At 39.6% G+C, this 23,094-nt stretch overlaps 1 protein-coding gene across 16 annotated transcripts in view; it reads right to left on the bottom strand.

Annotated features, from left to right (window-relative positions):
- Nucleotides 1-23,094, bottom strand: part of LOC128688974 (prominin-1) — a 1,112,830-nt gene that overhangs the window by 319,252 nt on the left and 770,484 nt on the right. For all 16 annotated transcript variants that reach the window (XM_070085551.1, XM_070085543.1, XM_070085554.1 and 13 more), the window contains one exon: nt 14,386-14,452. In XM_070085551.1, coding sequence (XP_069941652.1) covers nt 14,386-14,452 — 67 coding nt within the window. The remainder of the gene's footprint in view (nt 1-14,385; nt 14,453-23,094) is intronic.

Consider the following 23,094-nt stretch of genomic DNA (forward strand, 5'->3'; position numbering starts at 1 on the left):
AGTGGTATTCGGGGGCAAGAACTTACTGTGATGAACCCAAACTCCTCGAAAATTAGGTCATCTAAGTTTGGAGGATGAGCAGGTGCACTGTCCATTACTAGCAGGCACTTGAGATCCAATTTCTTTTCCAGGAGATACTCCTTCACACTAGGGCCAAACACTTCATTAAACCACTCGACGAAAATTTCCCTTGTGACCCATGCCTTACTATTAGATTTCCAAAACACACACAATTTACTCTTCATAACATTGTTTTTCCTGAACACTCTGGGATTTTCAGAATGGTACACTAGTAATGGCTTCACTTTGAAATCCCCACTAGCATTAGCACAGAACATTAGCATCAGCCTGTCTTTCATAGGCTTGTGTCCTGGCATTGCCTTTTCCTCTTGTGTAATGAAGGTCCTCTTTGGCATTTTCTTCCAAAAGAGGCCTGTTTCGTCACAATTGAACACGTGTTCAGGTTTCAGTCCTTCAGCCTCTATGTACTCCTGGAATTCCTGCACATATTTTTCAGCCGCCTTGTGGTCCGAACTGGCAGCCTCACCATGCCTTACCACACTGTGTATGCCAGTACGGTTCTTAAATCTCTCAAACCAGCCTTTGCTGGCCTTAAATTCACTCACTTCACCACTATTTGCAGGCAATTTCTTTACCAAATCTTCATGCAACTGCCTAGCCTTTTCACAAATAAACGAAGTCATAAGAGTATCTCCTGCTAATTGTTTCTCATTTATCCACACCAATAATAACTTCTCAACCTCTTCCAGTACTGGTGATCTCATTTTTGTCAGCATAGTTACTCCCTTTGCAACAACAGCATCCTTTATTTAATTTTTCTTGGCCACTATGGAACATAAGGTTGTGTAGGGTTTCTTATACATCTTGGACAGTTCGGCCACACTTGTACCACTTTCATATTGTTCAATGATGGTTTTCTTAAATTCAATCGTATTTCTCACCTTCTTTACCACAGGCTTGGCACTAGGAGCTTTCTTTGGAGCCATGGTAGCTTATTTAGTACTTGCAAGCACTAAAATAAATGGAATATTATGAAATATTTCGCTGGAGCACGTGAGGGGACCTTCGCTCATTGGTAAACAATGCCAGACTGGCTGCCGCCCTGGCTCACGCCATGGGTACGCATCCCGGACGAACTACGACTCGTGAGTCAACCTATGAAAAGCGAGTCCATGTTTATACGAAAATACCTCTATGATTGGCGAATTTTACGATTGCCGGGAACTACAAAAAGCGGGGGACCACTGTACTCTTGATCTTGTTAACAACCTATATCAGACCCTAGTGCAATTGCAAGTACCATTTTAATTTGTATTTTTATAAGTTTATACCTAGTTGTACTTTAGCTCATTCTAGCTCAATACATAGACAACACTAAATTCATTATATTAGACCTTAGTGCAATTACAAGAGTGAGTCTGGTGCCACTTGTAATTTGCTTTTTTTTATAATATTAGTTTATACCTAGTTGTACTTTAGCTCATTCTAGCACAACACATAGACAATATCAATTTCATTATGTTTATAAGTGACTATACTCTATATGACCCAAGTGCTTTAGCAGTATACTTATCCAAACCTCCCACCACTACAGAAATCAGTATTAGAACTCACCACATAATACAGGATATAAACAACCACTATTTAAACCTAAAAGATGAATGATCACATTGACCCTGATCTAAACCTCCATAATCTAACACAATCAAAACTTATTGGAAAGTAACTGCCTTTATTACACAGCATCACAAGCCAGCACTATCCTGAACAATGCTCAAAGTATCAGTTCTTAACTACAACATCAGGTCCTTAAGCAAACACTATGATGACCTCCTGGCACTCCTTGAGTCACTAAAGACACCCTTCTCCTGCATTATTCTTACTGAGACCTGGCTTAAGCAAGACACAATTGATATCTACCCACTACCAGGATACACAGCAATCCACAACTGCAGACCATACCAAGTTGGGGGTGGTACTGCAATCTATTACTCTAACCAACTATCTTGTATTAGCACTAATTGCTTTAGTGATGAATATGGGGAATACATTTTTACTAATTTTACTGTAAAAAACCTCAAGACGCCTATAACAATCGGTGCCATATACCGGATATCCCACACAAACATCCCAAACTTCAGTGAGAATCTAGTCATTAATAACAAACAGACAAATGAACAAGCACCACCTTCTCTTAGCTGGAGACTTCAATATCAACCTTGGCCTACCAGATGATCAGACTAACTGATTTCATCAACAATATGAACCACACACTTCTCATACCAACAATAACTAAACCAACCAGGCTGACTGAGACAAGTGCAACCATAATAGACCATATATGGACCAATATACTAGCCCCCTTAAATCAGGGATAATCACAGACAGCACTACTGACCACTACCCAACCTTCCTCTTAACAAACATTAGTAAGCCACCACTCGAATACAACAAAGTTTTATTTAGACTCCATGATGAGGCCTCAATAAGGAATTTCACAGCAGACCTAGAGACTATTGACTGGCCTACAGAATTCTCCAATGCCAATGGTATTGACGATTGGACAGACATTTAGACTATACAACAAACACTGTCCTATAAAAACTAAACAGATCACGAATAAACGGCTTGGTTGCCCATGGCTAACCAGCAGCATTCTGAAATCCATTGATAAGAAACACCAATATGAAAAGCAATACAGACAGGGCTTAATACACAAAGATATTCTTAAACAATATTCAACAGTTCTCACCAAATTAATAAAGAAAGCCAAACAACTGTACTACTCCAGCAGATTCACTGACATAAGAGGAGATATAAAAAAGACCTGGTAAACACTTTCCCAGATTCTGGGGACCCACAAACTGAAAAAAAACAAGAATATTGTTCTAACTAAACCTCATGAAACACCACTGCATTCCACTGATACAGCTAACAAGATAAACGACTTCTTCTCAAACATAGGATCTAATCTCGCCAGTAAAATCCCATGTACCAATACCCGTGCCGGGGACTACCTAGATGGGAATTTCCCAAATTCCTTCTATCTTGTACCAACTGTGCCCACAGAAGTCACCGTGATCATAAAGTCACTTAAAAATAACTCGGGGAATCTGTCTCACGTCCCACCGTTATTGTACAAGCGAGCAGCCCCATGTCCTTTCACATGCTATTGCATTACTTTTTAACAAGTCACTAGAAACTAGCACTTTCCCGACACTACTCAAGACAGCAAGGGTTACACCAATACATAGAGGTGGTGACCCTACAGATGTAAACAACTATAGGCTAATATCAAACTTACCATTGCTATCCAAAATCTTCGAGAAACTCATGCACAGGAGACTATATTCATTTATAACATCACAAAACATACTCAGCCCCTGCCAATTTGGATTCAGGAAAAATAAAAGCACTAATGATGCAATTATAAAAATGCTAGACCTGCTTTACACAGCATTGGAAAATAAGGAATATCCGCTAGGAATTTTTACTGACCTAAGAAAAGCTTTTGACACAGTAGACAACGGCATCCTACTCCACAAACTTGACCACTATGGATTTATCTCAAGAAGTATAAGTAACAGAAGTCCAAAAGTTATTTTACAGCTCTATACATCACTAGTGAGGCCTCATTTAGATTATGCTGCTCAGTTTTGGTCCCCTTACTACAGGATGGACATAGACTCATTAGAGAACATACAGAGAAGAATGACTAAAATGATTTACTGTGTAAGGAACCTCCCGTATGAAGATAGACTTAAAGCCTTAAATCTCCACTCTCTGGAGAGGCGTAGAATGAGGGGAGATATCATTGAAGTGTATAAGTGGATGACGGGCATAAACAAGGGAGACATTAATAAAGTACTGAGGGTGTCGAACCAGGTAAGAACCAGGAATAATGGATTTAAGTTGGATAAATTTAGATTTAGAAAGGACATAGGTAAGTACTGGTTTTCTAACAGAGTTGTAGATGCGTGGAACAGTCTTCCCAGTGGGGTGATAGAGGTTAGGACCTTGGGTAGCTTTAAGAAGAGACTGGACAAATATATGAGTGGGAGGGGCTGGGTTTGATTGGTGTCAAGGGGTACGGGAGTTATTTCTTGGGTAGCTTTAGGTAGATGTCGTTTTGATAAGGACCTGCCTCGTATGGGCCAGTAGGCCTTCTGCAGTGTTCCTACATTCTTATGTTCTTAAGAGGCCATGCGCTTGCATATTTTAAATCCTACCTTTCTAATAGGTACCAGTATGTCACCATTAAAGACACAGCCTCATCAATACAGCCACTTAATACTGGAGTTCAGCAGGGAAGTGTCCTTGGACCCCTGCTCTTCCTCATTTACATCAATGATCTTCCAAACATATCCCAACACCTGAAACCCATTCTCTTTGCTGACGACATGACTTATGTCATCTCCCACCCTAATCTTGCCACCCTCAACACCATTGTTAACGAGGAGCTACTCAAAATATCGACTTGGGTGACAGCCAACAAACTTACACTTAACACTGGCAAAACCTACTATATTATGTTTGGTAGCAGAGCAGGTGTTGCGCAACTTAACACTAAGATCGACAAGACTCTAATTACCAGACATAATGAGGGCAAATTCCTTCGCCTATACCTCGACAGCAACCTAAATTTCAGCACCCATATCCAACACATAACAAAAAAAGTATCCAAAACGGTGGGGATCCTCTCCAAGATACGATACTACGTGCCGCAAAATGCCCTTCTCACACTATACCATTCACTTATATATCCATACCTCGCCTATGCTATCTGTGCTTGGGGTTCAACTGCAGCAACACACCTAAAGCCAATAATAACCCAACAAAAAGCTGCAGCAAGAATAATCTCTAAATCCCATCCCTGGCAACACCCCCCCCTCCCCACTCTTCATAGATCTAAACTTACTCCCTGTTCAGAACATCCACACTTGCTACTGTGCAATCTATATCTACAGGACCTTAAATTCCAATATTAACCTTGACCTAAAATGCTTTCTTGATAGTTGTGACAGGATCCACAGGCATAACACCAGACACAAACATCTCTATGACATTCCTCGTGTTCGACTAAACCTTTACAAAAATTCAATGTATTTCCAAGGACCTAAAATCTGGAACACCCTACCTGAAAACTCTAGAACTGCAGACACATTCATCACTTTCAAAACTACAGCTAGAAAACATCTTATCTCCCTGATACACCCCGACAACTAACTACATGATAACCACCTGGTGGTTCACAATTACACTCACTCACCCACTGACTATAAACCCAGAAATACTAATTTTAATCTTAAAATAATAAATCCTAACTAGTCATAAGTTTGCCTATGATACTCCAATATAGACACTCTGTATTGTGCCAAAACAAAAGCATTCACATTGCTAAACTCACAAATTATGATGTAGTCACTTAGCCTTAATACCATAATCTGTTAGGATTTAATGTTAAGAATTAACCTAAGTCTGCCCGAAATGCCTAGCCATGCTAGGTGTCCTAGTGGCCCCCTCTGTAATTAGTATTTTATAACATGTAAACCACACAATACCCAAAACCTGTAAACCCCACATTGTAACCCTTATAGAGAATAAACTTGAACTGAATTGAATTGAATCTCTATCTCTCTGTCTTTCTCTCTATATATCTGTCTCTCTATATCAATCTCTATCTCTATCTGTGTCTGTCTCTCTGTATGTCTCTGTATCTCTCTGCCTCTGTCTGTCTCTATATGTCTGTGTCTATCTCCATCTCTGTGTCTATGTCTGTCTATCTCTGTCTCCATGTCTATCTGACTATCTCTGTCTCTGTCTATCTTGTGTCTCTGTCCATCTGTCTCTATCTCTGTCTATCTATATCTGTGTCTATCTCCGTCTCTATACACCTACCATCCGACTTACGACAAAGCTTGGTTCCGACCAACCGGTCTTAAGTCGAAATGGACGGAAGTCGAACCTTTGAAAATTGCCGACATATTGGGTAGGGCATAATGTCAAAACTTTCCTATATAAACTACCTACATAATACTGTAATGTACAATCATTATTTCATTTTTTACCATAATTTACTTCTATTGTTGTATTTTAATTATTTATGTACTGTATATAATGTATACATGGTAGTGACATGCATTGTAAATTTTACATCGCATACAGTACAGTAGGGCCCCACTTATATGGCAGGTTAGGTTCCAGGCTACCGTCATAAAGCAGAAACCGCCGTAAAGTGGAACACCCTTTTTTTCCACTTATAAATGCATACAAACACTAGATAACAAGTTTACACTAACACATATTAAGTTAGCAATAGAACCAGGCATCAAAAAACAATAAAAAAGTACAATACACACACAGTGCACTCATTACTTACCTTAAAATATTTATAGTCTTAATCTAGGGTGAGACAAGTAGTATTTATTGTAAGAAATCAAGTGTGGTATATATAGTAGTCAGCCAGGCTACCATACCAGGCCACATAATGTTCTATTACATTTAAGCATCCAAGAGCGATAAAATGCATATACAGTTTACTCATTACTTACCTTAAAATATTTGTAGTCTTAATCTAGGGTGAGATGAGTAGTATTTATTGTAAGAAATTAAGTGTGGTGTGTATGGTAGTCAGCCGAGCTACCATACCAGGCCAACCCACCCACACATACTATTCTATGATATTTAAGCATCCCAGAGTGATAAAATGTATATACAGTTCACTCATTACTTACCTTAAAATATTTGTAGTCTTAATGTAGGGTCAGGAGTAAGTAAATGAGATAAAACGAATAAATGAGAGAGAGAAAGAATGAGTGCATGAGAGAGGACAGGCGCAGAGCTATGTAAACAAACCAGGCGAACGTAAGTTTTGTAAACAAAAAAATTGTACACATCTGGTTTGTGTACAAGTTACATTGTGTACAAGTTGTCTCTACATTGATACAGTAGAATAAATAAAGCAGAACACTCCCATTCTCATGTAACATCATTTTGAGAAGAAATGACGCTCTGAATGAAGGCAATGGAAATAAGTCGCTCTGACTTTTTTTGGTTATCCTGCGTTCTCTACACATATGTTGTTATGTATGATAATCTATGTAACTGTATTTGTGTATGCCTGAATAAACTTACATACGAAAAGAATAATTTTCTACAGTTGCCCCCAGTAACACATTTTCTCTTATGTTAGATTAGAGAAAATGTTATTCTTGGCATCACTTGTACAAGTTATCTGGCTACCACATCTCATATTTATGTTTATTTATTCTATTGTGGGGTGTATTTATCATCTTATTAGGTTATGTATCATGTTTATTGTATAATTCTGAAAAAAATATCATGGATGGATTAATGAAAATGTGTATATTAATGTAATATACGACATTTAATGAGACTCGGTGATTATTATTATTATTATCATTTCTAATATGGCGTCACTTGTGCAAGTCGTCTGCTACCACATCTCACATTTATGTTTATTTATTCTACTGTGGGGTGTATTTATCTTATTTATATGTTATGCATCGTGTTTATATAATTTTGAAAAAATATCATATGGATTAATGAAATGTGTATATTAACGTAATACAGTGGACCCCTGCATAACGATTACCTCCGAATGCGACCAATTATGTAAGTGTATTTATGTAAGTGCGTTTGTACGTGTATGTTTGGGGGTCTGAAATGGACTAATCTACTTCACAATATTTCTTATGGGAACAAATTCGGTCAGTACTGGCACCTGAACATACTTCTGGAGTGAAAAAATATCGTTAACCGGGGGTCCACTGTATACGACATTTAAATGAGACTCGATTATTATTATCATTACTAATATGACGTCTGGAGACATAAGACACTCTTACTGATTTTAATGTGTACCTGCATGCCAGCACAGTATGTAAGTTTATTTAGGTACAGGTATACATAACTATAATTATCAGAGTATATATAAAATATGAAATAACTTTTAAAAACACTTGAAATTTTGGAGTTTCCAGACAAAATGGAGAGACTTAGTGCTTACGGATCTCACAGAGAATGTAAACAAACCGGGTGGGGCACGGTGACCGTATTACAAAGTCAGGTGGGGGGAGCCGTATAGCGAGTTTTGGTCATAATTTGAAATGACCGTATTAGCGGAACGCCGTAAAGTGAAACACCGTAAAGCGGGACCCTACTGTATCATATGTTACTATTATCTTTATGTATTGTCGACACAGTGGAATGGGAGAATATCACTGGTAGTGTCATCCTGCCAGAATGTAGTATAACCTATACCCTAAGTAAAGAGAAACATCTCTGGAACATGTGTAATATGTATCCAGCTGGCTGGCTGGGTGGCCGGGTGGGTGGCTGGCTGGCTGGCTGGGTGGCTGGGTGGGTGGCTGACTGGCTGGATGGGTGCGTGGTTGGGTGGATGGGTGCGTGGGTGGATGGGTGCGTGGGTGGCTGGATGGGTGCATGGGTGGCTGGATGGGTGCGTGGGTGGCTGGATGGGTGCGTGGGTGGCTGGGTGGGTGCGTGGGTGGCTGGGTGGGTGCGTGGGTGGGTGGCTGGGTGGGTGCGTGGGTGGCTGGGTGGGTGCGTGGGTGGCTGGGTGGGTGCGTGGGTGGGTGGGTGGGTGGCTGGGTGGGTGCGTGGGTGGGTGGGTGGGTGGCTGGATGGGTGGGTGGCTGGATGGGTGGGTGGGTAGTTGGCTGACTGGCTGACCGAATGTGGCTGTCTCTTTGCATCTCTCTCTCTGTATCTCTCTCTCTGTATCTCTCTCTCTGTATCTCTCTCTCTGTATCTCTCTCTCTGTATCTCTCTCTCTCTGTATCTCTCTCTCTCTGTATCTCTCTCTCTCTGTATCTCTCTCTCTGTATCTCTCTCTCTCTGTATCTCTCTCTCTCTGTATCTCTCTCTCTCTGTATCTCTCTCTCTCTGTATCTCTCTCTCTCTGTATCTCTCTCTCTCTGTATCTCTCTCTCTCTGTATCTCTCTCTCTCTGTATCTCTCTCTCTCTGTATCTCTCTCTCTCTGTATCTCTCTCTCTCTGTATCTCTCTCTCTCTGTATCTCTCTCTCTCTGTATCTCTCTCTCTCTGTATCTCTCTCTCTCTGTATCTCTCTCTCTCTGTATCTCTCTCTCTCTGTATCTCTCTCTCTCTGTATCTCTCTCTCTCTGTATCTCTCTCTCTCTCTCTCTCACTGGTACACCTAAGTCAAGTTATCATACATATTATAAATTACCTAGGATAACCCAAAAAATCCAGACAAAGTGCTATACAGTGGATCTGTGCTCCAGTGCCCTAAATTAATAATAATATTAATAATCATTATTATTACAATAATACATATGTACTAACATTAATATTATTATTATTAAGCTATAATATAATAATCGTGTCCACTCATTACTTACCTTAAAATATCTGTAGTTTTAATTTAGAGTCAGAGGTGAGTAAACAAGATTAAATGAATAAATGAGAGAGAGAATGAGAATGTAGAATGTTCACGAGTTACGTAAACAAACGTTGTTGTTGTTTTTGTTGTTGTTACCAGCCCGGACACGAATGATTCCTGTTCACTGTCAAGTCAACCAGAAAAACATCTCATATTTGTTAATTTATATGTTATGTTGCATGTTTATATAATTTTGAAAAAAAATCATAGTTGGATTAAGCAAAATGTCTATATTAACGTTTTATACACATTTATGCACCTCGGTGATTATTATTATTATTATCATTATTAATATGGCGTCAAGACCAAGTACACTTTTAATGAGTGGCTCTGAGACAGACAAGCAGACGAAGACAGACACACAGGTAGACAGAAAGACAGACACAGGTAGACAAAAAGACACACAGGTAGACAAAAAGACACACAGGTAGACAAAGACACACAGACAAAGACAGACACACAGGTAGACAGAAAGACAGACACACTAGTAGACAGATAGACACACAGAGATACAGACAGATATACAGGCAGACAGATACAGACAGGTTGATGTGCAACAGTGAAAACAAATAGAGAGTTCGAGAATGAGAGCCTTTCTTGCCACAATCTCCAGTGCAAGATTCAGACTTCATCTTAGGGGCCATGGTGAAATTTACTGTCCAGTTAGTACAGTTAATACAGTATGATGCTGCTGATAGGGCAGGGTTACTCAAACTGATGCTGCCTGCATGACACATTGCCGCCGCGAGTATTGTCAAATATTGTACAGCGGTGTGCATCAGCTGGCCCAGCCCAGCTGCCAGATGCACAGTCGTAAGTCGAGTGGACGTATGTCGAGCAGGTCGTAAGTTGGATGGTAGGTGTACATCTCTGTCTCTATATATCTCTCTCTATATATATCTATATATACCCACTTCCCAGAGTGTTCAAGAAAAACAGTGTCATCAAGGCTAATTTGTGTGTTATGTGGAGGGCAAACAGTAAGGCAGGGGTCGCTAGGGACATTTTCCACGATTGGTTCTATCACGTGTTTGGCCCCAGTGTGAAAAAATACCTCCTGAAAAATAAATTGAAACTCAAGTGCCTCTTAGTATTAGACATTGCTTTTACTCATGCTCCAACCTTTCAAGAGCAAATTGTGGGGGAGTTGAGTTTCATAAAAGTGAGGTTTTTGCCTCCTAACACCACTCCTCTCCTCCAGCCCATGGACCACCAGGTCATTTCAAATTTCAAAAAAACTGCACACCCAAGCAGTGTTTCAAAAGGGCTTTGAAGTGACCTCAGACACTGAATGGACCCTAAGGGTGTTCTGGAAAGATCATTTCAGTATCCTCAGTTGCATAAACTTTATAGGTAAGGCTTGGGAGGGAGTGACTTGCAGGACTTTGAACTCTGCTTGGAGAAAATTGTGGCCAGAATGTGTACAAGAGGGATTTTGAAGAGTTTGGGGCTAACCCTGAGGAGCCTATACCAGTTGTGGACTGTGTCATTGGGGAAGTCCATGGGGTTGGAGGTTAGTGGCGGGAATGTAGAAGAGCTGGTGGAGGACGACAATGAAGAGCTAACTGCTGATGAGCTGAAAGAGCACCTGCAACAGCAACAGACTGCAGCTGAGGATACTGCTTCAGAGGAGAGGGGAGAGAGATGGAGGAAGTTGCCTTCTTCAATGATTAAGGACATCTGTACAACGTGGACAAAGGTGAAAGCCTTTATGGATGAACATCACCCTGACACAGCTGTTGCAAGCCGTGCTGGTGACTTTTACAAGGACAATGTTGTGTCCCATTTTAGGGAAATCTTGAAGATACACCAGAAACAGAGCTCTATGGACAGACTTTTGGTGTGGCAGAGGTCCAGTGACTGTCAAGTTGAGCAGAGTATACTACAAATTCTGGTCATACAATAAAGTGGAAAATTAATGTAAAGGACCTGGGAGTAGTAATGTCTGAGAATCTCACTTTCAAGGATGACAACAGTGCCACGATCACAAGTGCAAAGAAAATGATGGGATGGATAATGAGAACGTTCAGAACAAGAGATGCCAAGACAATGATGATCCTTTTCAAATCACTTGTTCTGGAATACTGCTGTACATTAACATCTCCATTCAAAGCAAGTGAAATTGCAGATCTAGAGAGTGTACAGAGAACCTTTACTGCATGTGTAAGTTCTATCAAGCACCTCAACTAATGGGAACGCTTGGAAGCACTTGACTTTTACTCACTGGAATGCAGGAGATATATATCATAACCTACACTTGGAAAATCCTAGAAGGAATGGTCCCGAATCTGCACACGAAAATCACTCCCTATGAAAGTAAAAGATTGGGCAGGCGATGCAAAATACCCCCAATTAAAAGTAGGGGCACCATTGGTATACTAAGAGAAAACACCATAAATGTCCAGGGCCCAAGACTGTTCAACAGCCTCCCACCAAGCATAAGGGGAATTACCAATAGGCCCCTGGCTGCCTTCAAGAGGGAGCTGGATAGATAGCCAAGTTGGTGCTGGATCAGCCAGGCTGTGGTTCATACGTTGGACTACGTGCAGCTAGCAGTAACAGCCTGGTTGATCAGGCCCTGATCCACCGGGAGGCCTGGTCATGGACCAGGCAGTGGGGGCGTTGATCCCTGGAATACCCTCCCGTTAGACTCCTGGTAGCACTTAGTACCTTGTGGGAGCACCAGTTCAACTGAGTGCAAGCTAGAGCAAATAGCATGGCAAACACTGGGGATTCACTGATGCCATGTCACATTAACACTCCCATTTTAAGAGGAAAGTAAAAATAGGTTAGATAAATACGCGAGTGAGCATGGGTGGGTGTGAGATGGACCTGACTAGCTTGTGCTACTAGGTCTGATGTCACGCTCCTTCCTTCAATGGATTTGACCTAGGTGGGTCATTGGTCTAAGCTGGGGGGGATGGTGACATGGACCTGCATTTGCATGGACCAGTAGGCCTGCTGCAGTGTTCCTTCTTTCTTATGTTCCAAACAATAATACACCTCCATCATCTCCCCTCCTCCCATCTCATCACTCAGTCTTCAATAAAGGTAAGTGTCATTTTATGAATTATTACTGTATTTATTCTTCATGTCTCATTGTTTTCTGTGTAGGAAAATGTATATTTCACGTGAAAAAAAAAAAATTTTAATACTTTTGGGTGTCTGGAACGGATTAATTGAACGTTCATTATTTCTTAACCGGAAAATTAAATCGGATAACGATAAAACTAGTTAAGGCCAAGCTCTCTGGAACGGATTAAAATTGTTAACTGAGGGTCCACTGTATATTAATTATTATTAGTAGTAATAGTAGTAGTAGTACAGTGGTACCTTGGGATATGAATTTTTTTCGTTCCAGAAGGCTGTTCGAGTGTTGATACCGAACGAATTTGTTCCCATAAGAATAATGTAAATCAGATTAATCCGTGTCAGACCCCCAAAAATACACTTACAAAAGCACTTACATAAATACACTTATATAACTATTTGAGTTTTGAGCTGTTCGTATCCCAAGGTACCACTGCAGTAGTAGTACGTACGTATTATATTATTATTATTATTATTATTATTATTATTATTATTTATTTAGGGAACCGGAACACAGATACAATTCCTTAGATCAAGAGCTGAATCGCCCTTGAGGGGGAAACTTGCATCCTGAAATTTTGCTCGTATCCAGAAACAAAAATATCAGCCGAGCAACTGCTCATATCTTGAAAAACTTGTATGGTGGGGCACTCGTAAGCCGAGGTTCTACTGTAGTAGCTTTCCGGGAGAAGTGCATATATGAACTGTTTTTATCAAACAATTTTGGATTGTTTTATCACCCCATTTCTTCTGATGCTTAAGGGAATAAAAAGAATATGCATAAATCTATGACAATATTAAGTTAGGAGTTATTTTCTGATATGCTTCAAAGTAACACACTAATGATGCAGAATCTCAGTACTTTTGATCTAAGAGAGTCCACTAAATGTACAATAAGTGGAAAAGAAAAGAAAAAAGAAAATAAGCACTTGAGCAATTAGTAGTGCAGATTGTGACTTAGTGGAAAGAATGGCAGAAGTTAATACTGCAGGGTAAAATAGACAGAGGTGCATCACAGAACACTTGAGCACTGAAGTACAATCAACAACCACTGACAATTTGGCATTCTAATTAACAAGAATTTTTCCAGTTGTATATTACAATGCATCTTGCCTACATTCCAAAGAGTATGAATCAAGGAACTTCAAACATTCCCAGTAATTTAGGTGATTAACTGAATCTATTCAAGCAGTGATGGTTCTCTGCACCTTCTCCAGATCTGCAATTCTGCCTGTCTTGAACTCTTAAGAGTACAGCAGTACTCCAGCTCAGAACAAAGAACCTGAGTATCATCAATGATTTGGCATCCCTTGTTTTGAATACCTTTACCTTTGATGAGTTCTGAGCCTGGCCTTAAGCCAGGATCGTTTGGTGCTTGCCTGATTAACCAGGCTGTTGCTGTTGGTGGCCCACTGACCCACATATCCAATACAGCCTGGTTGATCTAGTCCAGGTTATCCAGCCTATAATTGTTGTGGTTGTGATAGTGACACAATTGTAATCCTTGAAGGTGAGGTCTTCTGAAATGATCACTCCAAGGTCTTTCACACCATATTGTGAAAGACCTTCAAGTGATCATGTGTGATTCGAATTTGCTTTTATACTCTGCCAATTCATTTCTTGTTTCATTTGTGTCTCAAATTAAGTTTCTCTATTCATGTGGTAAATATGTTTATATTCATCAAATCAAAATAAAATAAATTATAAATATCTATTGTAAAAACTGGGTTGTAACTTCAAAAATTAGTATAATACAATTAAGGCTGGCAATATTATTGCACAGAAAAATGAATCATTTTAAAAGAGCATGTGATAAGCAACTTACTGTCCAACTTGTTGAAGAGAACATTCTGCAGCTCCCTGTAATTTCTTACTAACAAATTCTGCACCTCCTGCAACAAAGAAAACATATACATTATATTATTAACAAGGTAGCCAACTCTGTGGACAATGATATTTTCAATATTTAACACTACAACTTAAGTGATAATGCCATCAGGCATTAACTGGTGATCAATATTATACAGGTTGGCCATCACTAATCCAGCATCATCAGGACCTGTAGGGTGCCAGATTAGTGAATTTACCGGATTACATAGTGGTTAGGTCAGAATACATTTAACCTAGCGGTGATATTTATGCGTTGGCGATTTTGCCCACTTTACGCCCTATTTTCGGACCAAACTCATAGTTATTTTGCTAGTATACCTTCTATTTTGTCTATTGAGTACAAGCAATTGCTCATTTACTTATTTCAACTATGCCATAAAGTGGTCAGAAATTAGTAATTTGGCCAATTTCACACAAATTTCAAAATAGGGTCCAGAATAAACAATACATACATTTCTCGCACTAAAACAACATTTTCTCTGTTCATTAGTCATGTCTCCAGGCCCCTCTTATAATACGCTTGCTTTTGTAAGAAAGGTAGAACACTTTCAATTCTGAATTTTTATTTACACAGAAAATAGAAAATTTACTGTTATGCAGACTACTGCAATACTGTAATAATTGTATAAATAATGTCAACCCATTCGTGAGTGTGCATTAGACCAACCAGTTGGACACGTATTGGATGGCAATGTCATTTGTTTACTCTTGAACATCGGCAAAAATAGAACATTTCTGCTTTGAGCTCAATTTCAAGGTACACTGTACTTTCCACCGTGAAACCAATCAGCCTCATATCTATTTCTGTAATATATCTTCCCTTGTCACACAATACCAAAAAAAAAAAAAAGAATACAACCATAAAAATCATACGAAAATACACAGCAAAGTCGCTGTTTTACACCAAAAGCTAGGCTGCAGTTTTTTTCTCATTATGCACTGCATGCTGTAGGATTCTTTTTGTGCAAGAAAGGTATACAATACCAACAAGAAAAGATACCCAGATGTTGCACGTGTGTCTTAACTTTCAGGAATTTTTTTATGTAGTGCACACTTACCACACAGGCCTATTCTCTCATATGTAGGCCCAAATTTACCAGTCACAGCTTATCTGAGTGAGCTGAGCTCATGGTGACCGATATGAAAAGCACTTGGCAAACCCTCTCCAAAATTTTGGGCTCTAGGAAAACTGTCTGGAAATAGAGAGATAAACTTAACTAAACCAAATGAACCTCACATACAGCCTATAGACACGGCCAACAAATTTCATGTCTTCTTCTCTACTGTAGGATCAAAGCTAGCAAGTCAAATTTCCAGCTCAAATACCCAGCCGAATGGGTACCTCACTGGCAACTACCCAAATACTCTATTTCTAGCTCCAATTAATTCCACTGAAGTCTCACTAGTCATTAAATCATTAAAAAACAAAGCGGGTGATCTAGATAACTTGCCACCATTCATACATAAAAAAGCTGCACATGAGCTGTCACCCATTATCGCAACAATGTTTAACAAATCTGTAGCATCCTCAACCTTCCAATCTATACTCAAGACAGCAAGGGTCACCCCAGTCCACAAAGGAGGTGATCCAACTAACTTGAACAACTATAGACCCATATCAAACTTGTCCTTACTTTCCAAGATATTCGAAAAAATAAAACAAGCGACTTTACTCCTACCTTGCATCCAACAACATTCTTAACCCCTGTCAGTTTGGGCTTATACCAAAAAATATACGAATGAAGCTATTATACAAATGCTTGACCTAATATATACAGCTCTCGATAAAAATGAATATCCTCTGGGGCTCTTCATCGACCTATGAAAAGCATTTGATACAGATGACCACACACTCTTGCACCTAAAACTGAATCATTACAGCAACAGAGGACATTCTTTTGACTACCTAAAATCCTATCTTGACGACAGACACCAGTATGTATATGCAAATGGAGTCAACTCTGCTATCCAACCTGTAGCTGTAGGACTACCCCATATCAATGATCTCCCCAATGCATCCCAACTCCTTAAACCAGTTCTATTTGCAGATGACACTACTTATGTCTACCTCCATTCAGATGCAGATGTACTTGGAAACACTGTAAACAATGAGCTGCTAAAGATATATACTTGGATGATGACCAACAAACTCACTCTCAACATAAACAAAACATACTTCATGCTGTTTGGCAACAGAGCCTTAAATATCTAACTTAATACACAATACACAAATAAGCCGCACATAGAAGAGAGGAGCTTACGATGACATTTCGGTCCGACTTGGACCATTTACAAAGTCACACTAACCAAAAGTGGAGCAGGATGGCTATATATAGGCAGGAACAGGTGGTGGTAGTGGTAGTAGTAGTGGTGGTGGTAGTGGTGGTGGTAGTAGTAGTAGTAGTGGTGGTAGTAGTAGTAGTAGTGGTGGTAGTGGAAGTAGTAGTAGTGGTGGTAGTGGAAGTAGTAGTAGTGGTAGTAGTAGTAGTAGTAGTAGTGGTAGTAGTAGTAGTAGTGGTAGTAGTAGTAGTAGTGGTAGTAGTAGTAGTAGTAGTGGTAGTAGTAGTAGTAGTGGTAGTAGTGGTAGTAGTAGTAGTAGTAGTAGTAGTGGTAGTAGTAGTAGTAGTAGTGGTGGTAGTAGTAGTAGTATAGTAGTAGTAGTAGTAGTAGTATAGTAGTAGTAGTAGTATAGTAGTAGTAGTAGTATAGTAGTAGTAGTAGTATAGTAGTAGTAGTAGTATAGTAGTAGTAGTAGTAGTAAATTAAGGAGGAGGAGTCAGTCAAATACAAAGAAAGGGGAGCACTGCAAGGGAACTAGATACTATATCAAGACACACGGAGGGCAAATTTCTAGGTCTTCTCCTTGACTGTAATCTTAAATTTCAGTTCCACACCTATCACATAGCCAAGAAAACTTACAAATCAGTAGGAATCCTTTCCAAGATACAAGACTATGTACCACAAATGACACTCCTTACCCTATACTTCCACGCTCTAATACAGTGGAACCTCTACTTGCAAGTTTAATCCGTTCCATGACCTTGCTCACAACTGGATTTGCTCGTTTGCAGAGTCAATTTTCCTCATTTAAATTAATTGAAATGCAATTAATCCATTCCAGTGGAATTCTGTACTTCAATAATTTCGCTAATACAGTGGACTCCCGACATTCGATGGCATCGACATTCGATGGCATCGACATTCGATGGCATCGACATTCGATGGCATTGACATTCGATAAATCCGACATTCGATGTATTTTAACGCAAAAATTTCGCCTCGACATTCGATCGAAAACCCGCTATTTGATACGATTCGTACGAGACATGTCCACGTGTGGCCTGAACTGCCCCATGTGTGCCAGTGTTTACAAGCCAGCCAGTGTGCGCGCATCTAAGGATACATTCAGTACATTCCATATTATCCATATTATCACTGTTTTTGGTGCTTGTTTCTGCAAAATAAGTAACCATGGGCCCCAAGAAAGCTTCTAGTGCCAACCCTTCGAGAAAAAAGGTGCTAATGACTATTGAAATGAAGAAAGAGATAATTGCAAAGTACAAAAGTGGAGTGTGTGTGTCGGAGCTGGCCAGGTTGTATACAGTGGACCCCCGGTTAACGATTTTAATCCGTGCAAGAGGGATAATTGTTATGCGAAATAATCGTTATGTGAATGAATTTTCCCCATAAGAAATAATGGAAATAAAATTAATCCGTGCAAGACGCCCAAAAGTATGAAAAAAATTTTTTTTTACCACATGAAATGTTAATTTTAATACACACAAACTGAAAAAGGCATGCACAATTACATGACACTTACTTTTATTGAAGATCTGGTGATGATTGATGGGATGGGAGGAGGGGAGAGCATTATCTTCTTACTGTTTAGAAGGGGAATCCCCTTCCATTAGGACTTGAGGTAGTAAGTCCTTTTCTGGGGTTACTTCCCTTCTTTTTTTAATGCCACTAGGGCCAGCTTCAGAGTCACTGGACTTCTTTCGCACAAGATATCTGTCCATAGTGGCCTGTACCTCTCGTTCCTTTATGACTTGCCTAAAGTGTTTCACAACATTGTCAGTGTAATAATCACCAGCACGGCTTGCAATAGCTGTGTGAGGGTGATTTTCATCCATGAAGGTTTGCACTTCAAGCCACTTTGCACAGATTTCCTTTATCTTTGTAGTAGGCAACTTCTTCAATTTCTCTCTCCCCTCCTCTGAACCAGTTTCCCCAGGTCTGGCCTCTTGCTCTTGAAGTTGATCTATCAGCTCATCAGTGGTTAGTTCTTCATTGTCCTCCTCCACCAACTCTTCCACATCCTCCCCACTAACCTCCAACCCCAAGGACTTTCCCAATGCCACAATGGATTCCTCAACTGGCACAGGATTCTCAGGGTTAGCCTCAAACCCTTCAAAATCCCTTTTGTCTACACATTCTGGCCACAGTTTCTTCCAAGCAGAGTTCAAGGTCCTCTTAGTCACTTCCTCCCAAGCCTTACCTATAAGGTTTACACAATTGAGGATATTAAAGTGATCTCTCCAAAACTCTCTTAGAGTCAGTTGAGTTTCTGAGGTCATTACAAAGCACCTTTCAAACAGAGCTTTTGTGTACAGTTTCTTGAAGTTGGAAATAACCTGCTGGTCCATGGGCTGCAGGAGAGGAGTGGTATTAGGAGGCAAAAACTTCACCTTAATGAAGCTCATGTCCCCATAAAGTCGCTCTGCCACGTCTGTAGGATGACCAGGGGCATTGTCTAACACCAGGAGGCACTTAAGTTCTAATTTCTTTTCAGTTAGGTAATTTTTCACATTGGGGGCAAATGCATGGTGTAACCAGTTATAGAAAAATTCCCTAGTGACCCATGCCTTACTGTTTGCCCTCCACAGCACACACAAATTATCCTTGAGGACATTCTTTTGCCTGAACGCTCTGGGAGTTTCAGAGTGATACACTAATAAAGGCTTCACTTTGCAATCACCAGTAGCATTGGCACACATCAACAAAGTAAGCCTGTCTTTCATAGGCTTATGTCCTGGGAGTGCCTTTTCCTCCTGAGTAATGTAGGTCCTGCTTGGCATTTTCTTCCAGAACAGGCCTGTTTCATCACAATTAAACACTTGTTCAGGTTTCAGTCCTTCAGTTTCTATGTACTCCTTGAATTCCTGCACATATTTTTCAGCCGCTTTGTGGTCCGAACTGGCAGCCTCACCATGCCTTATCACACTATGGATGCCACTACGCTTCTTAAATCTCTCAAACCAACCTTTGCTGGCCTTAAATTCACTCACATCATCACTAGTTGCAGGCATTTTTTTAATTAAATCCTCATGCAACTTCCTAGCCTTTTCACATATGATCGCTTGAGAGATGCTATCTCCTGCTAGCTGTTTTTCATTTATCCACACCAATAAGAGTCTCTCAACATCTTCCATCACTTGCGATCTTTGTTTCGAAAACACAGTTGAACCTTTGGCAAGAACAGCTTCCTTGATTGTCTTTCTGTTGCCCACAATAGTAGCGATGGTTGATTGGGGTTTCTTGTACAGCTTGACTAGGTCGGCTATACGCACTCCACTTTCATACTTATCAATTATCTCTTTCTTCATTTCTATAGTAATTCTTACCCTTTGAGGTGTAGGGTTGGCACTAGAACCTTTCTTGGGGCCCATGGTCACTTATTTTCCAGAAACAGCACCGAAAATACTGTAATAATACGAAATATTCCGAGTGTATGCTTGGATGTTACCGTGGAGGCTGGCTGGTAAACAATGGGACGGGCGGCACATGTGAGGCTGGCTGAGGGCACATTGGACGCGTCTCGGACGAAAATCGGTGAGCGGGTTTTTAATCGGTATGCGCGGCAAAAATTTTGCGATAAAAGTAATCGGTATGCGGAAAAATCGCTATGTGATGCCATCGTTATGCGGGGGTCCACTGTAGTAAACCCCAATCAACCATCTCTACTATAGTGAGCAGGAAAATGGCAATCAAGGAAGCTGTTGTTGCAAAAGGTGCAACTTTGTTTTCGAAACAGACATTGCTAGTGTTAGAAGATGTTGAGAGACTGTTATTGGTGTAGATAAATGAAAAACAGATAACAGGAGATAGCATCTCTCAAGCGATCATTTGTGAAAAGGCTAGGCAGTTGCATGATGGTTTGGTAAAGAAATTGCCTGCAACAAGTGGTGATGTGAGTGAATTTAACCCCTTGACTGTCGCAACCCCAAATCTTGAGATGTCTCCTAGTGTTGCAAAATTTCCGAAAAAAGAAAAAAAAAATCTCATGAAATGATAGAAAATCTTTTCTTGATTGTAATGACAACAAAAGAACAAAATTTGATGGAAAACTGACGGAATTACACTCTCACGAAGTTAGCGACCTTGGCAATATTTACGAATTGGCGATTTCGCCCACTTTGAGCCCTATTTTCGGCTAATTCCATTGTACCAGTCGATGAAACTCACAGTTCCTTTTTTAGAACTCCATTTGTTCTATCAACTGAGTACAAGAAACTGCCTATTTACCAATCTCAACTACCCAATAAGGTGGTCAGAATTTGACAATTTGGCCAATTTCACGCAAATTAAAAGAATATGCCAGTTTCAAAATAGGGTTCAGAATGAGCAATGCAGACATTCCTGGCTCTAAAATAACATTTTCTTTGCTCATCAGTCACGTCTCCAGGCCCCTCTGATATTACTCTTGAATTTTTATTCAAATAAAAAATAGAAGATTTACTGTTATGCAGACTACTGCAATATTGTAATACTTGTATAAATAATGTCAACTCATTCATGACTGCATATTAGAATGGCAAGTTGGAAATTTATTGGACAATGACATCATTTGTTTACTTTTGAAGATCAGCAAAACTCAATCATTTCCCCTACTTTGAGCTCCATTTCAAGGTTCTTTTCATAGTAGCACCAATCAAAATCACCTCTATTTCTATAATATGCTTTCCATTCTATCAAATGAGACCAAGAAAACGAGAGAATACAACCATAAATACTATACGAAAATAAACCACAAAGTCAGCATTTTAATTAAAAAAACCGAGTTTTTTTTTCTCATTATGCACTGCGTGCTGCAGGATTTTTTTGTGGTGCACACTCACCACACAGACCCATTCTCTCACATGTGGGCCTACCAGGTTTCTCTTGTTTGATTTGAAGCTGCTAGAATTTATGAGTATATATACATCAAACATGATGGCTCGTAAGACGTATATATACAACCAAAACAGTCAGAGTTAATTCGGCTAACAGCAAAATTGGTTAACCCTTTCAGGGTCCGTCCCGTAGATCTACGGCTTTACGTTCAGGGTCCAAACCGTAGATCTACGTCATGAGCTCAGCTCACTCTGATAAACTGCGAGTAGCAAATTTGGGCCTAGATATGAGAGAATACATGTATGTGGTATGTGTGCACCACATAAAACAAATCCTGCAGCACACTGTGTATAATGAGAGAAAAAAAACTGAGACCGTGATTTTCGATTAAAACCGACTTTGCAGTGTTTTTTCGTATGTTTTTTTATAGTTGTATTTGTGATTTCTTGGTCTCATTTGATAGAATGGAAGACATATTACAGATATAGATATAATTTTGATTGGTTTTAGCACTGGAAATGGCTTGAAACCGAGCTCAAAGTGGCGGAAATATTAAATTTTTGCTGATGTTCAAGAGTAAACAAACGACCTCACACGTCTAATACACGCCAGCTGGTGGGTCTAATATACATTCACAAATGTGGTGATGATATTTATACAATTATTACAATATTGCATAACAGTAAATCTTCTATTTTTTGGTGTGAATAAAAATTCATTATGTGAATAAAAAATCAAAATGGAATTTATTTGTAAAGCCTCAAAACATAACTAATGAACAGAGGAAATGTTAGTTTAGTGCCAGGAATACCTACATTGTTTATTCTGGACCCTATTTTGAAATTGGAATATTTTGAACTGTGTTAAATTGGCCAAATTACCAATTTCCGGTCACTTTATTTTGTAGTTGAAACAGTTGACTTGGCGATTTCTTGTGCTCAATCAATAGAATAGAAGTAATACTAGTGAAATAGCTAAGAATTTGGTCGACTGGAATAATGTAATTGGCCTAAAATGGGAGTCAAATTCTGCAAAATCGCCGATTCATAAATATCATTGACACATCAAAATTCACGAGAGCATAATTTTGTCAATTTTCCATCAAATTTCATACTTTTTGTTTTATTACATTCACAAAAAGATTTTCTACCATTCCATAAGAAAAAATAAAAAAAATTTTTTTTTGAAAATTCTTGGGACACTGGGGCACCACTTCAGATTTTGGCCTTGGACCCTGAAAGGGTTAAAGGCAAGCTCTCTGGAATGGATTAATGCCATTACCAGAGGGTCCACTGTGTATTTAAGTAGAACCATCATTAAACAATAATATGTGCAAAAATCATGACAGTCCTATAAATAGTTTTCACAAAAACGGAAAAAATGTCAATAACTTATTCCTGAGTAAAAGACCAATTACACTTTCTGTAAATCTCTTCGGTCATGGCGCGACAAATGTTAGCGCACCGCACCCTTCTGCACTCGTCGGCAGCTCACAGACAACTGAGCCACTATCACTCTGTGCACTAATATG

Source organism: Cherax quadricarinatus, chromosome 16 (genome assembly GCF_038502225.1).
Source record: "Cherax quadricarinatus isolate ZL_2023a chromosome 16, ASM3850222v1, whole genome shotgun sequence".
Taxonomy (NCBI): Eukaryota; Metazoa; Arthropoda; class Malacostraca; order Decapoda; family Parastacidae; genus Cherax; species Cherax quadricarinatus.